The sequence below is a fragment of the Periplaneta americana genome, chromosome 16 (assembly GCF_040183065.1).
Source record: "Periplaneta americana isolate PAMFEO1 chromosome 16, P.americana_PAMFEO1_priV1, whole genome shotgun sequence".
Classification (NCBI taxonomy): domain Eukaryota; kingdom Metazoa; phylum Arthropoda; class Insecta; order Blattodea; family Blattidae; genus Periplaneta; species Periplaneta americana.
Genome location: NC_091132.1, coordinates 178,838,793 through 178,854,491, shown reverse-complemented (window position 1 = coordinate 178,854,491; position 15,699 = coordinate 178,838,793). Strand labels below are relative to the sequence as shown.

Here is a 15,699-nt window from a genome sequence, read left to right as displayed (position 1 = left end):
TCGAAGAATAAATGTCCAATTTTTATACTTCCGTTTCATACAATATTCTGGCTACGAGACATAATCATAAACTTTGTCTTTTTGGGATTTAATTCCAAACCTATCGCTTTACTTGCTTCCAGTAAAATTCCCGTGTTTTCCCTAATCGTTTGTGGACTTCCTCCTAACATATTCACGTCATCTGCATAGATAAGAAGCTGATGTAACCCGTTCAACTCCAAACCCTCTCTGTTATCCTGAACTTTCCTAGTGACATACTGGAGCGAAGTTAAAAAGTAAAGGTGATAGTGCATCTTCCTGCTTTAGCCCACAGTGAATTGGAAAAGCATCAGATAAAAACTGGCCAATACGGACTCTGCTGTACGTTTCACTGAGACACATTTTATTAAATGAAACTAGTTTCTTGGGAATACCAAATTTAAATAGAATATTATATAAAATTTCTCTTAACTGAGTCATATGCCTTTTTGAAATCTATGAATAACTGATGTCCTGTACTATACTCCCATTTTTTCTCCAATATTTGTCGAACACAAAAAATCTGATCAATAGTCGATCTATTATGCCTAAAACTGCACTGATGATCCTCAATAATTTCACCTACATATGGAGTTAATCTTCTCAAAAGAATATTGGACAAAATTTTGTATGACGTCAACAAAAGTGATATTCCTCGAAAGTTGCTGTAGTTAGTCTTGTCCCCCTTTTTAAAAATAGGTATAATTATGGACTCCTTCCATAGTTTTGTGCATTTCTTAAATAGTAAGTACAAGCTTATAAATTTCGCTAGATAATGCGCTTCCACCCTCTTGTATTAATTCTGCTAGAACTATTTACTTATTTATTTAATGCAGGGATTCATGAATTCACCATTAGCCACAATAATGACAAGGAATAAAATTTATGGAAATGCACAGAACGTATCTTAAACACAGTAAATCAATTAAAAACTCAAAACTGATTTTGAATTGGAGGCAATCATGATTTTTTTCTCTATCCCCCCAATATTTATCCACCAGTGTTGTTCTTGTTAGGGAAAAACAGTTGCCAAGATGTGGAAAGTCCATATTGTTGTCCTGGTTGCAGAGAATACAAACTGGACTTTAAATATACCCTTGCAGTACAGATATTTGAATTGTAGCTTAACAGAAACTTGTTTCTGGGAGAATCTGGTACGGACTTTATTTCATCCTTCCAGTGACATTCTTTTATTTTATTCTCAAGAAGCTGGAAATGAACCTCTTTTACCTTCTGGTGTATCATGGTCTCTGGTATATCGAACTCCACTGGGATATGATGGGATTCAAGTGCCTATATTTGCAAGATTATCATGCACGTTCCTACGTGATCATCCATCGCGATTTTTCTAGGACAGTCCCGAATCTAGACCCTCTGTCCTGGATTTTTCTGAAGGCATTTCGGAACGCCAATTTGTCCCAATTTTTACCAAGATGTTATGATTTATGCCCATTTAGATATTTCTACATTCTATGGAAATGATTTTAAGGGATATCAATTGTAAAGTCAATATCGTCAGCAGTGTTGAATTCAGACCTTTTCCCCTTAGGGGAATTTATACTATACTGGGGGTTGGAGATGGCACTGACAATAAATAAATAAATAGATAAATTAGTAAGTAAATAAGTAAATAAATAAATAGATAAATAAGTAAAAAAATAAAAAAATACATAAATAAGTAAATAAATAAATAGATAAATAAGTAAGTAAATAAGGAAATAAATAGATAAGTAAGTAATTAAGTAAATAGATTGATAAATAAATAGATAAATAAGTGAATAAATAAATAAATCAGTAAATAAATAAATAGATAAATAAATAAGTAAATAAATAAATAAATAGGTAAATAAGTAAATAAATAAATAAATAGATAAATAAGTAAGTAAATAAGTAAATAAATAAATAAATAAGTAAATAAATAAATAGATAAATAAGTAAGTAAATAAGTAAATAAATAGATAAATGAGTAAATAAATAGATAAATAGATAAATAAGTAAATAAATAAATAGATAAATGGATAAATAAGTAAATAAATAAATAGATAAATGGATAAATAAGTAAGTAAATAAGTAAATAAACAGATAGATAAGTAAGTAAATAAGTAAATATATAGATAAATAAATAAATAAACAAATAAATAGATAAATAAGTAAATAAATAAATAGATAAATAAGTAAATAAATAAATAGATAAATAGATAAATAAGTAAATAAATAAATAGATAAATAAGTAAATAAATAGATAAATGGATAAATAAGTAAATAAATAGATAGATAAGTAAGTAAATAAGTAAATAAATAAATAGATAGATAAATAAATAAATAGATAAATAAGTAAATAAATAAAAAATAGATAAATAAGTAAGTAAATAAGTAAATAAACAGATAAATAAGTAAATAAATACATAGACAAATAGATAAATAAATAAGTAAATAAATAAATAAAATAAAATAAATAAATAAAAACTAAGAAACATACATACATACCTAGAAAAATAAGTAAACAGAAAAATAAAAAGTAAACAAACAAAGAAACAAATAAAATAAATACATAAATAAATAATCAGTCAAATAAACAAACAAATACACGAACGAAATAAATATATACGTAAATTATAAATTTTAATTATAGTTTATTTAACGACGCTCGCATCTGCAGAGGATACACGAGAGTCGCTGATGAGCCGGAATTTTGTCCCGCAGGAGTTCTCTGACATGCCAGTGAATCTACTGACATGAGTCTGTCGCATTTAAACACACTTAAATGTTATCAACCTGGGCCGGTATCGAACCCGCAACCTCGAGCACAGAAGGTCAGCGCTATACCGACTACGCTACCGAGGTCGACTAGATATATATAAATAAATGGATGAATAAATAAGTAGGTAAGTAAATGAATAAAATAGATAATGCAATTTTATATTATTGTTTCCACTCTATTATATATATTTAAATATTTTAAAGAAGAAAAATGTGTTATCTGAAAAAATGCGCTCTACTTCTTTAATTTGCCGTAGAGGGAAAATAGATTTACAATGAGTGTATAATAGAGTTAGCTTTGAGAACTAGCATAACTATTTCAAAGCATGTCCATTTCTTATAATCTTTGGTACTGATTTATTCCGTGGTTAGAAAATTCGCTTGCACGACTACAAAATTCTAGGTCAGATATGTTTAAACGCTAGTGTACGCTCACTTCCAATAACAAATAAAATTAACAAAATATATACAGAGGTTCATTACACTGAAAAAGAGGGAATTAAAACTATGACAATAATATGCATGTGGCATGAACAGCAAAGCATTGAGAGTGAATTTTGCGAAGATGCTGTTAGTAGCAAAATAATACGAGCTTAACACAAAAAAAAGATGAGAACAGAAATTTCTCTTACCTCAGATTCACATTTCACCACAGGAAATACGATTGGCTCTGGAGTGTCCTCAATTTTTACTTCATAAGTTGGAGCAAAGCTGTGGTCCATGCTCTCTACTGTTGTCTGAAAGTCGTGTGGGATCAACAAATTCCCTTCCTGGAAAGTTCAGATATCATATATCACCCTGGCAGTTTTCAACACAACTGTAACAATCTTAGAGTTTTATGAAATTTCATTAAAAAATTGTGATTTAAAGACAAAAGAAATCCCGAAACTATGTAAGCTTTATGTATATATTTCAAAATATCTGGTTTTATGAAATTGTATTAACAACTTGTGATTTAAGTTCAAAGAAATCCCGAAATTACATGACTTTATATATATAATTCAAAATATCTGGTTTTATTAAATTTCATTACCTAACAATATGTGATTTAAAGAGAATGAAATTCCGAAACTTTATGAGTTTTATGTATAATTATATTTCAAAATATCTGGTTTTATGAAATTTCATTAACAATATGTTATTTAAACACAAAAAATCCCGAAACTATGTGAGATTTATGTATAATTATATTTCAAAATAGTTGGTTTTATGAAATTTCGCTAAAAACATGTGATTTAAACACAAAGAAATCCCGAAACTATGTGTGTTTTATGTATAATTATAATTCAAAATATCTGGTTTTATGACATTTCACTAACAATATGTGATTTAAGGACAAAGAAATCCCGAAACTATGTGAGTTTTATGTATAATTATGTTTTAAAAGAGTTGGTTTTATGAAATTTCATTAACAATATGTGATTTAAAGTCAAAGAAATCCCGAAACTATGCGAGTTTTATGTATAATTAAATTTCAAAATATCTGGTTTTATGAAATTTTATTAACAATATGTGATTTAAAGACAAAGAAATCCCGAAATTATTTATGTAGAATTATATTTCAAAAAATATATTTTTATGAAATATCATTAACAATATATGATTTAAAGATAAAGAAATCCCGAAAATATTCGAGTTTTATGTATTTATTTCAAAATATTTCGTTTTATGCGCTAACATACAAAATATGCATATTTATGTGAAATAAACTTTCGCCAATTGGGTCCTGGAGGTGCGTAACATCGCCATATGAAATTTTAGCTATGTTCAATGAAGCAAAAAATATAAAATTCCAGACCTCAGTCTTTATAGCTCTATCTTTCTAAGCAGTAGTATGTGAGGAACGATGTACTTTTCATATTTCTTTTCACCATATCTTAAGGAATGATATTTTGGTAAATTCTGCATATATTAAAAATATATTCTTACTAAAAAATACAGGAAAGAGACTAATAGTTGAAGCAAATCCCAGAGAATTATGTAGGCCATTTTTAAAAAACATTAGAAAATCTAACCTTAACGAATCAGTACATACATTCTTTAATAAACGTCCTCTTACGTAATAAAGAAAATTTTCCAACTTGATTCAGTAATACATAACAGAAATACCCGTAGAAAGAATGATTTTTATGCAGGATCATGAAATTTATTAAGTCATCAAAACAAAGTACACTATGGCAATCAAAATAATCAATAGTCTTCCTTAGAACTTTAAAAATCATAACCAAAACACTGTATTAAATAAGATAAAACTAAAAGAATTTCTTAATTTCTTACACCTTCTATTTTAACGAAGAGTTTCTGACATTTCAAAGTCATGTTTGAACATAATAATTTTCTGTGTATATTTTATACTCGTATAAATGGTAACCGCCATATTACACTATAATGTTAAACATAATAGTCCTGGTATATTAAGAAACAAGTTTATAACGACATACATTATGGCACAAGTCAATTTTTATGGAACGAATGAAGCGAGTTTCTTAATTTTGACGAATGCAATGACTGTATAACATTATAAACATGATTCGTAAGTTATTTATTTGTACGTCAGCATTATAAAACAATTAGGCCTAATAAAGAAAAAAACATCAAATTTGTAATGATGAATACTTTGATATCATGGTCTACGAAGAAAGGGATTGCTATGACAACAATGATATCTATACTAATAATAAATCTGTAGCCAAAATTTTTCCGGTAATTTTCGATTTTCCAAAAATAATTGTTGTTAACATGTATAATTATGTAAAATCGCTTCTTTGAAATTTTTGTATGTCTGTCTGTCTGTCTGTCTGTCTGTCTGTCTGTCTGTCTGTCTGTCTATCTATCTATCTATCTACCTATCTACCTATCTACCTATCTACCTACCTACCTACCTCCCTACCTACCTCCCTACCTACCTACCTACCTACCTACCTACCTACCTACCTACCTACCTACCTATCTATCTATCTATCTATCTATCTATCTATCTATCTATCTATCTATCTATCTATCTATCTATCTATCTATCTGTCTGTCTGTCTGGATGTTTGTTACCTTTTCACGCGATAATGGCTGAACCGATTTATATGAAAATTGGAATATAAATTAAGTTCGTTGTAACTTAGATTTTAGGCTATATGACATTCAAAATACTTTATTTGAAAGGGGAGTTATAAGGGGGCCTGTATTAAATAAATCGAAATATCTCCCTTATTATTAATTTTCATGAAAAATGTTACATAATAAACGTTTCTTTAAAAACGATTTCCGATAAGTTTTATTCTACACAACATTTTGATAGGACTAATATTTAATGAGATAAATGAGTTTTAAAATTACAATAACAACGCCATCTAAGGCAATGTATTGAAATAAAAACAAATGACTTCGTCTATAAGGGGCCTTGGACAACAATCGAAAGCTATTAAACAAAGCCTACAGAGAATGTTTCTGTGTTTGTATGAAGTAATATCGGAAGCTAATTAATTGTTTAATTATTATTTCACCACTGGAAAGTGTAGTTTCTCTAGATGGACATAATTCTATAATGTTATTACAGTAACTTCTGAGTGAAATTTAAGGATATACAAGACTTTTAAAATAACAATAGAATACATTTTCACTGCCGCCTCAGATTATAGCGTTGTTGTTCCTGCAGTAACTCCTACGTGCAAAACATAAAATTTTTGAGTAGGAAGGAAAAAACACATTTATTCATTCCACGGCAATGGTACATAGGAGATCGTGAATTCTAACATTTTCGAAAGAAAGAAATATAATTACATATCACTGTTTATGCTGTATGACTATTTAAGTTATTTGAAGGGTTCAGAACCATAGTGGGCCAAGCGCCATTTACTGAAGACGTAGAAAACAAGGGTTAAAATTAAGTTATTACCATAATTCAATGGAAACATATATCAAATAATATAAAGTATACACATTAAAACTAAAATATATGCAAATCTTCATTAAACTATGGTTGCATGTAATAAAAATTAAGAAACATGTTAAAGGAATTGTCATTGCACCAAATGAGTGTCTCTGGACAAAAATGACAGCATTGTAATTACACTGGTCAAAAAAAGTTAAGCATATTTCCAGTTTACCCAATAATACCTGATATTTATGTTTCTTTTGGTTTTATGTGGCACGTATTATGTTTACCAATTCAAAGTCTTTCATTTGTTTTATTCTGCATCACTAGGTAACGTCCAAATCACGGCTAGTAAACAAAGCCTGTAATTCGAGCAAAGTTCAATCAGTGTCGTTTTGCTTCATAGTGCTTCATAGTGCAGTACAATGGCAGACCGCATCAAAGTCATCACTTTGATGGAACAAAACATGAGACAAGTTGATGTTGCTAACATCCTTCATGTGAATCAGAGTATTGTCTCCAGACTGTGGAGAAAGTTCCAGGAAACCCAATCAATAGCAGATCGAACTCGCTAGGGCCGTCCATGCAAAACAACACCAGGTCAGGACTGGTATGTAAGGTTATCTGCACGTAGGAACCCTATAGCCTCAGCTACAACTCTGTGCCATGACCTGCGCGAAGCCACTGGTGTTGTTGTAAGTAGCCAAACTGTGCGCAATAGACTTCATGACATAGGGTTGTATGCTCGAAGACCACTCAAGACTCCACCACTCCGTCCACATCACAGGGGTGCTCGTGCAAGATGGGCTAGACACATGAGAATTGGACACGAGACCAATGGACCAGAACTTTATTCTCAGACGAAGTGAGAATGGGCCTACACCCTGACAACAACTCTATTCGCATATGAAGACGAACAGGGGAACGAAATCATCCCTCAATGACCGTGGAACGTCACGAACAGTTTGGTGGTTCAATCTTGTTTTGGGCAGGTGTCATGTTTGGCCGCCGCACACCACTGGTTTCAATAGAGGGAAACATGACTGCTGCCGTGTATGAGAACAACATCCTCCAACCCATAGTAAGTGGTTTTGCAGAGACTGTAGGAGAAGGGTTCACTCTACAGGACGATAATGCTCGGCCTCATCGTGCTCATAGTGTGCAGCGGTATCTGGTAGAACATGGGATCCGAAGAATGGATTGGCCACCATGCTCACCGGATATGAACTGCATAGAGCATGCGTGGAGCTTTCTCAGGAGAGCCATTTCCAATCGTCCACATCACCCATTAACGATTCAAGAACTCAGGAATGCTGCCTTGGAAGAATGGGACAATTTGCCTCAGGAGAGCTTAGATGTGTTGGTACTGAGTATGCCCCGTCGCATACAAGAGTGCCTCAGGGTTCGTGGAGGACCAACACGTTATTAAACAGGGTACTGAAAGCACCATTTCCTTTTCTTTGATGATGTACGAATTTCAACTTCCCTTATCTTTTCCGTTGTTTCCAAACAATACAACTTTTTCATTTCATATTGAGTCCATTGTTAACAAATAATGTATTTCTACGTTTAAGTTTATTCTGTGGAACCATGAAACCCAACTATAATTCATCTATTTATTTTAATTAATAAAAACCGTTATATGCCTAATTATGCTTAACTTTTTTTGACCAGTGTATTTAAATACAATTTAAATTAAGTAACATATTAAACGATTTATCCTTCTATCAAAGACGAATGTTCCCTGGATCAAACGTCCTATTTTAATTATGTAATTACTTTATATTTATTTCTAACAGGTGCAGCGGAGCGCACGGGTACGGCTAGTATTAAATATTATAGCATGGCAAATCGTTTCATAATGTAAACTATATGGCACAAGTTTGGCATAGTAATATTTTACGGCTCTGGTACAAAGTGTGGCATATTATGCAAGATTTTCAATAACAATATGTTGTTTAGTCAACTGTCCGAAGACAGTCTGAACCTCACAAGTGATACCAAGAAGGCAACACTTATGAGGTAATAGGCCAGGAGATAATGGAGTAGGATGGCCAGTTCCTTTCTCCCGCCATTGGATATATCGCCGATTAGCTACATATTACACTAATCAGACTTCGATATATACAAACAACTGTTATTCCTCTGACACATATCGTCAAGTGAGATGTAGGCTACTAGCTGATAATAGATGTACATATCAGCCAGAACCTCAGAGATGGACAGAATTGTTTATAGTTCTAATGTAGGCTACAAAAAATAAAATAATATTAACGTAATACTGGGATAAACCTCTGTACGAGCTATTCCATCTCAAATCGACCGAAATATAGAGAAAATTGACCTTACAATTTCTAAATACAATAAAACTTTTTTTTGTACGTAGAGAACAGTGATACAATGCTTTGTGCAAAGTTTGAGGCATCAGAACTTCATAGTGTTTAAATTAAAAATATTTAAATTTATCGTATTTTCAAAAAATTTGCAAATTTAAACTGTTGTGGCTCCGAAATCCTTTCACCCAATGATCAAAATCAGGGTTTATTTTGATGCTGAGAAATTGAAGTTTATATTGACATATAAACAGATTTTCTTACTTTTTATGGAAATGAAGAAATTTAGATTTTTCCTCATTAAGACACCTTTGCCAAGAAAAAAAATATTTAAAAAATATATAGTTAGATTCCGCATTGAAAGTACAAATAAACAATTTTTTTTTTTTTGCTGATGGCACGTTGATAAGATTTTTTTATTTTAGTAGGTTATTTTACGACGCTTTATCAACAGTTTAGTTATTTAGCGTCTGAATGATATGGTGATAATGCCAGTGAAATGAGTCCGGGGTCCAGCACCGAAAGTTACCCAGCATTTGCTCATACTGGGTTGAGGGAAAACCCCGGAAAAAACCTCAACCAGGTAACTTGCCCCGACCGGGAATCGAACCCGGGCCACCTGGTTTCGCGGCCAGACGCGCTAACCGTTACTCCACAGGTGTGAGCGGTTGATAAGAAAGTATTTAAAATATCAAATAGAGAAAATAAATAGTACGCGCGTGAACTAACCAGATGACTGTGAGGCGGGAGCTAGCCGAGGTAAGCAAGGCCAGGAGACAAACACGTGATATTTCGTCTAGTAGCGCATAGATCTGCTAGCTTTATCACAGGTTTTCATAAACACAGGAGTAAAATGACGCCCAACGCTCGCTTATCTTCAGCTCTCGGCCAGTGCGTGCGGTACTGCGCCGTTCAAGTCTAGGCGTGTGAAAATAATCTATTTAGTACCCTCGAAACTTATTGCCGTACCACTAACCAAACAATGCCGAATCTCTCTTAATAATGCAAGGTTTTTTCTCAATATTTTTTTTGCATTTTTACAAATTGGCAAAAAGCCTAAAAGTAAGTAAAATCAGATTATCTTTCTTTCTGTGTATAATAAAAATAAGGATTACTTCTTAACATAACCTATCAAATGTCAGCTTCAAAATGAGGTCTCGTTCAATGTTCTGCACTAATGGGTCCAGAGTTCTGAACGCTGAAGGAGGCTTGTTTTTATAAAATACGCTAAATTTGTCGCTCAATAATACGAAAACCGTTTGACTTTCGATAGTATATTTTTGAAAATGCAGTCTCCTCAGCACCTTGTATAAATAGGGAAAAAATTAGAGTATAAAAAATGCGAGGTTTTTTACTGATTGATTTCATATGGAATAGCCCGTATGTATTTGATACATTATTGCATGATTTTTAAATGTTGAACGTAAGAATTGGACGTGTTCTTTCTTCTAGCAGTAAAGCAACAGTAAGAATATAATGGAACAAATAAATCTATCTATTTATTCATATCTGTAACAATATCATTGACAGTTATGGTATCTGAAAATCATTTCTTCTGCATAATAATTCGTGCTTTTGTTTATGCATAACAATGAATGAGTAGACAGATGGAAAATAATGATAAATGTGTTAGACTTACAGCTGGTGAAGCATTTCCATCTCCTATATGAGCACTGTCACAGGATTCCACAGCCAATGGGTCGAACTTGGGTTCCGTCTTAATCACATCCATTGTAACTGAAACAAGTGTCACAAAATTACTTTTTACTGCTCTGACAAGATACTACATCTTTCTCCTAACTAGGTATGGAGGAGAGGACAACTTGGGAATTGATTCTCATATAAAAATACAACTCCCACCCATATTCTCCTTGCATTCACCTTATTCTCCTTGTTTTCCCATTATTATCCTTGTTTTCCCCTTCTTATCATGTTTTCCACTTCTTCTCTCGCCTTCCTCTTGTATTCCGCTTGTTTTTTTTTTGTGTTCCTCTTCTTCTCCTTAGAGAAGGATATACTCAATAGAGTTGGAATTTTATTAAAATTTAAAAGTGCTACACACCCTGTAAATAATCGTAGATAGCCTAATTTGCACTTTTTAGGTTATTCTGGACGAAGTGTTGGGTGCCAGAAAGTAACACAACATGTCTAGTAATACCCGATATTATTTATAGTACGAAATTGTAAAAGAAAAATGGTGCTTCCTTTGGTCTTGTTCTTTTGTTGAATTACCCAAGTTAAAGGCCTGTTTTACAATGTTTACAATCTTTGCAAATTGTAAACTTTGCTTGTAAATTGTGAACTTCTGTTTCACAATCTTTGTTTGTAATGTTGAACTTTACAAAGGAAATCAAATCTTTACTAATTAAATTTTGCTTACTTTACAAGTAATCTGTTTCAAAATGAAGGGTAATTTTACAAACGTGTAAACTTTACTTGTAAAATTAGCACATTTTCTACAATACCTCTGAGATGTGTAAAGTTCGATATTGCAACAAATTATGAATAAATACAATAAAGAAATACTTATTAAATTAATTTTTGAGTAATTGGATAATATTAAGAATTAAACTAAAGCAGTTTTGATATTATTAAGAGTTCTAATGACTCAGACGAAGATATTGAATTTAGGCCTAATCAAACGAAGACGTATACGTAAAATTCTCCGGCCAAGAATTAATAACACGTTCGTATCATTGTATGAATTTAATGAAAGGTTTCGAATGAGTTCCGCGCTATTCTTCAAAATACCGCGTAAGTATTTATATACGAAGACTGTATTTAATAAATAGTCTACCCGCACTTAAAAAAGAAGTTCCCTGCACCAAAAATAAATAATTCAATAATGCAATAGCGACACTACTTGCGCGATATTCTGAAGTCGTTTCGAGTCCCGTTTCTCTGGAATCTCTCCTACAAGATATGGGACATCATATATCCAACATCCAAAACAGAAAGTGATGCCCTAACCTCAAAGCGAGAACTGTATTGTTTTGCATTGGTTGCATACTAGCTGTCAGTTCCGTGCGTTAGCAGATAAGCACGGAATTTCTAAGATATCAGTGTGCAAAAGTGCCCACAGGATAGTTGATGTTGTTAAAAGAGTTAAATTCGGGGCAGGTTTTTGATCACCAAAATGTTATTTACTATAGCACAGAATTTGTATGCTGCTGCTGCTGGGATCACTAATGTTTGTGAGGTTATGGATGCAACATTAATAAATACTGATGGATCAACACAAAAAATGAACCTGATTTTGTGGTTAGACATCGTAATTATTTTATCTATTGCATATTTGTACGTGGACCAAATTTGTTATTTACTTATTTAATTGAATTTGGTGCTAACTTTAGTCTTTTAAGTAATAGACGCATTGGTATACTCGACCAATCACAACACATGAAACTCCATTGTCGCCAATATATAAAAATCTAAATACTTTTAATTTTCTTTAACAACACTTTATATTTTCTCGTGGTGAAATATGAATCAGCAAGCTTAGAATAATCTATTTGAGTACAAAATATAAACATATGTATCGGTAGTAATAAAAATACAGCGACTTTAGCACTGCTCCTTAGCGATTTTTGCAAACTGTCGTTGGTAATATTGTGTAACCAATAATGCGTATTTGTAAATTTCTTTAGCTGATTTTGTAAAGTTCGTCAAACTTTACAAATTAATAAGGTAGCATTGTGAATCACAATTTACAAGCATTTGTAATCTTTTACTTGTTATTTGTAAATTGTTAATTTGTAATTTGTAAGGATTGTGAAATCGGGCCCCAGACGTTCGGATTTGGACGGGACAGTTCCAACTTTCAGAGTCATGTCCCTTTGTCCCCACTAGGTTTGGCCAAGATGCTTGGATGTTCCGGTTTACCGAAGTCAAATGAAATGACCAGATCAATTTGAAATGATAAATGTAATTATTGTTTAACTTTCAACATCAGTGAATAGTTATTAAAGAGTATATGCAAAGTTAGGACGTTAGCGTTAGGTTAAGTTGTGGGTAAAAAAAAAAAAACACGTGGCATGAGTAATGACGTACCGGTAATAATTTTTTTTTTTTCACATTTCATAAAGTAAACCCATTTACAGAAATGAGTCAGTAGTAAAATTCCTAGCATGTTAGATATGCCACTCTTGCATTTAATTATACAGTATAATATTCTTGAATCACTTTTACAATTACAGGATTATTAGCGTTTTCATGGCTCATAAGTTGATAACCCTGTAAGTACAGTTCGAAGTATGGAAAAAGTTAAGGTGCATCTACACGGTTCAACATTTCTTTCAACTTTACGCATTCAAGCAATGCATGAAAGATTGATATTTTGTGATGTCTGGTGGCATTTGAACTTCATAGTTGGCAGAACGTTTTGGGTAGTTTTCGTCAACCACGTTGGATTTTGCCCGTCTTGTAGGAAATTCCTGATAGGCTATTTAATATTAATTCGTAAATATATACGTAGTGAAGATGACGTTGAAAACGGCATACTATGTAGACACAAAATCTTAATGCATTATTTAATTGAGCGCGCGTTTTAAAATTGATTCTTTATTTTTCCCAGATTGCATGCCTACGCGCAATGCAAAACTGAACTGTTTAGTTGCAGCTATGTAGAATAGGCCTAATATTTGGGAACTATTTCAGAACACGGCGTAAGTTCATAATAATTGGGCATTATGTTATTTCATTATTCAATTGTTTTATTAATGTACTGCCAGCATAGGAAATTAAAAGCAAACACTGAAAATACCTTAGTTTTGTAGTGTGGAGTAGTAGAAACTCGATGTGATCACTCGGAGAGCTGTGGTGCCACCCAACCCGCCCTAAATAGGTTCCTTACTTATATAGGAAAATCGTCGTACTTGAAGGAAGAAGGTGGCCATATTCCGTCGTTGTGACGTTATTTGAGGTGGAGTGGGAGAATGATTGCTGTGTCGCCAACTGTGTTAACCATTCATATTATTTTACACACCTAACTAAACCTAGTCTAACCTAACCTAACGTTTAGCACACCTCTTGTAACATTCCTCACAGTTTCATTTCGTTTGCCCATATTGGCATCTCTGCTACACCTGAATCATATCGCATGTTGGAATTCTGAGTCATCTAGTGGAAGTGAAGTGAAACTGCGACTCTGTTAATTACGTTTCCGAAGTTGTTTCTGGGTTAGCTGGAAGAATTATTGTGTCAATGTAGTGATAATTGCATTTATATCGTACAATAAAAATTGAAATGTGTCGTGACTGAGATAAAAGTGTTCTAAATTGATTTCCAGCGCCACAATCCCAGTGATAAACGTATGAATATTCGTTAGGAGTCCGTTGGAAGTGGCAGTAGAATAATAAAACTTGACCAATTATTTATTTCTTTTTATGTACTTATTTAGCCTATCTAATTTCTTTTTATGTACTTATTTAGCCTATCTAATTTCTTTTTATGTACTTATTTAGCCTATCTACCCTTGTACTGTACCATTAATACATGTTTTAAATTCATTTTAATTTAGCCTACACAGTCTCTGTACATAAGTACTTACGCGGTATTTCTGGGGTAACGAATATTTGTACCTGATCTACACAATTACTACGAACTTGCGGTAGTTACTAATTTGGTCCCAGCTTCGACTCTGAGAAATATGTTCACCTTAGTTATTATGATAGAGAATACTGTAATAATGTTTTATGTAAGAATGAAATAAGTACTTACATATCTGTATTTCAGCGTTGTTTCAAATATTGGTGATGTGTAATATTACAATAGAATATAACATGTTCCAACTCGGCAGAAAATGCCTGCTGCCTAATGCATTAATGTAATGCTGACTCAATAGTATCATGATATGCACTTTGCGTGATCAAATGGCCGTGATATGTATATGACACGTAGAAGACCGTGACAAACAGATGCCAGCTTTATCTCGTTCCAGATAAGATAAGTTATTAAACAAACACAATGCATCATAATACGCCACCGATATTTGCACATAGCGATTGCACGTTATGGGTGTAGCATTACATTCTGTTAAATTACGTTTGCCGTGAAAGACTAGCGGTACAAGTTTCATTATAATTCTCAACTGATGATTATCCGAATCTTGTACATATTCCCCTCATATTATTGTTACCTGTAAACTTATTCGACATGCTGCTACCCTCGATTAAAATAGGTCACACTGCTCTCTCTGTCACTCATTTATAATTCATAAATATATTACCTTTACTTGTACGAAATTCTTCGGTGGAATAATTATATAAATTGAATAGGTATTGATCAATATCCTATACTTGTTTTTTGAAAGTTGGAACATAACAGGAGCGTTGCGAACGGAAAAAACAACTGAATGTCACATAGCGTGGTAGGCCTGTTGCTATGGTAACAACGGTTGAGGTGCTACACTTACCGTTCCCACATGGCGAGTGATTAATAGCTCTCTTGGCGACATTTATTGTGCACACTGTGTTAGCATTGGTACGTCGTCTTTAATTCTCTGTCGATTTTTGTATTGTTTTCCTACCTTTGCATCAATTGTCAATTAATGTTTTAACGTCAGCCATCTTAACGACAATTCATACCTTCCATCAGCTGGCAACGTGATTGTCCATATTGGCAACATAGCACTGTAGTTCCAAGTTCGGCCGCTTAACTGTCATGACCCATCTTTAAAAAAAATAAGTATATATATATATATATATATATATATATATGTTC

At 32.7% G+C, this 15,699-nt stretch overlaps 1 protein-coding gene across 2 annotated transcripts in view; it reads right to left on the bottom strand.

Moving 5' to 3' along the window:
* Positions 1-14,836, bottom strand: part of LOC138692089 (zinc finger protein ZFP2-like) — a 28,119-nt gene extending 13,283 nt beyond the window's left edge. For both annotated transcript variants that reach the window (XM_069815018.1, XM_069815019.1), the window contains exons 1-3: positions 14,698-14,836; positions 10,619-10,716; positions 3,411-3,548 (exon numbers count right to left, since the gene is read on the bottom strand). In XM_069815018.1, coding sequence (XP_069671119.1) covers positions 3,411-3,548; positions 10,619-10,711 — 231 coding nt within the window. In that variant the 5' untranslated portion in view covers positions 10,712-10,716; positions 14,698-14,836. The remainder of the gene's footprint in view (positions 1-3,410; positions 3,549-10,618; positions 10,717-14,697) is intronic.
* Positions 14,837-15,699: the final 863 nt, after the last annotated feature.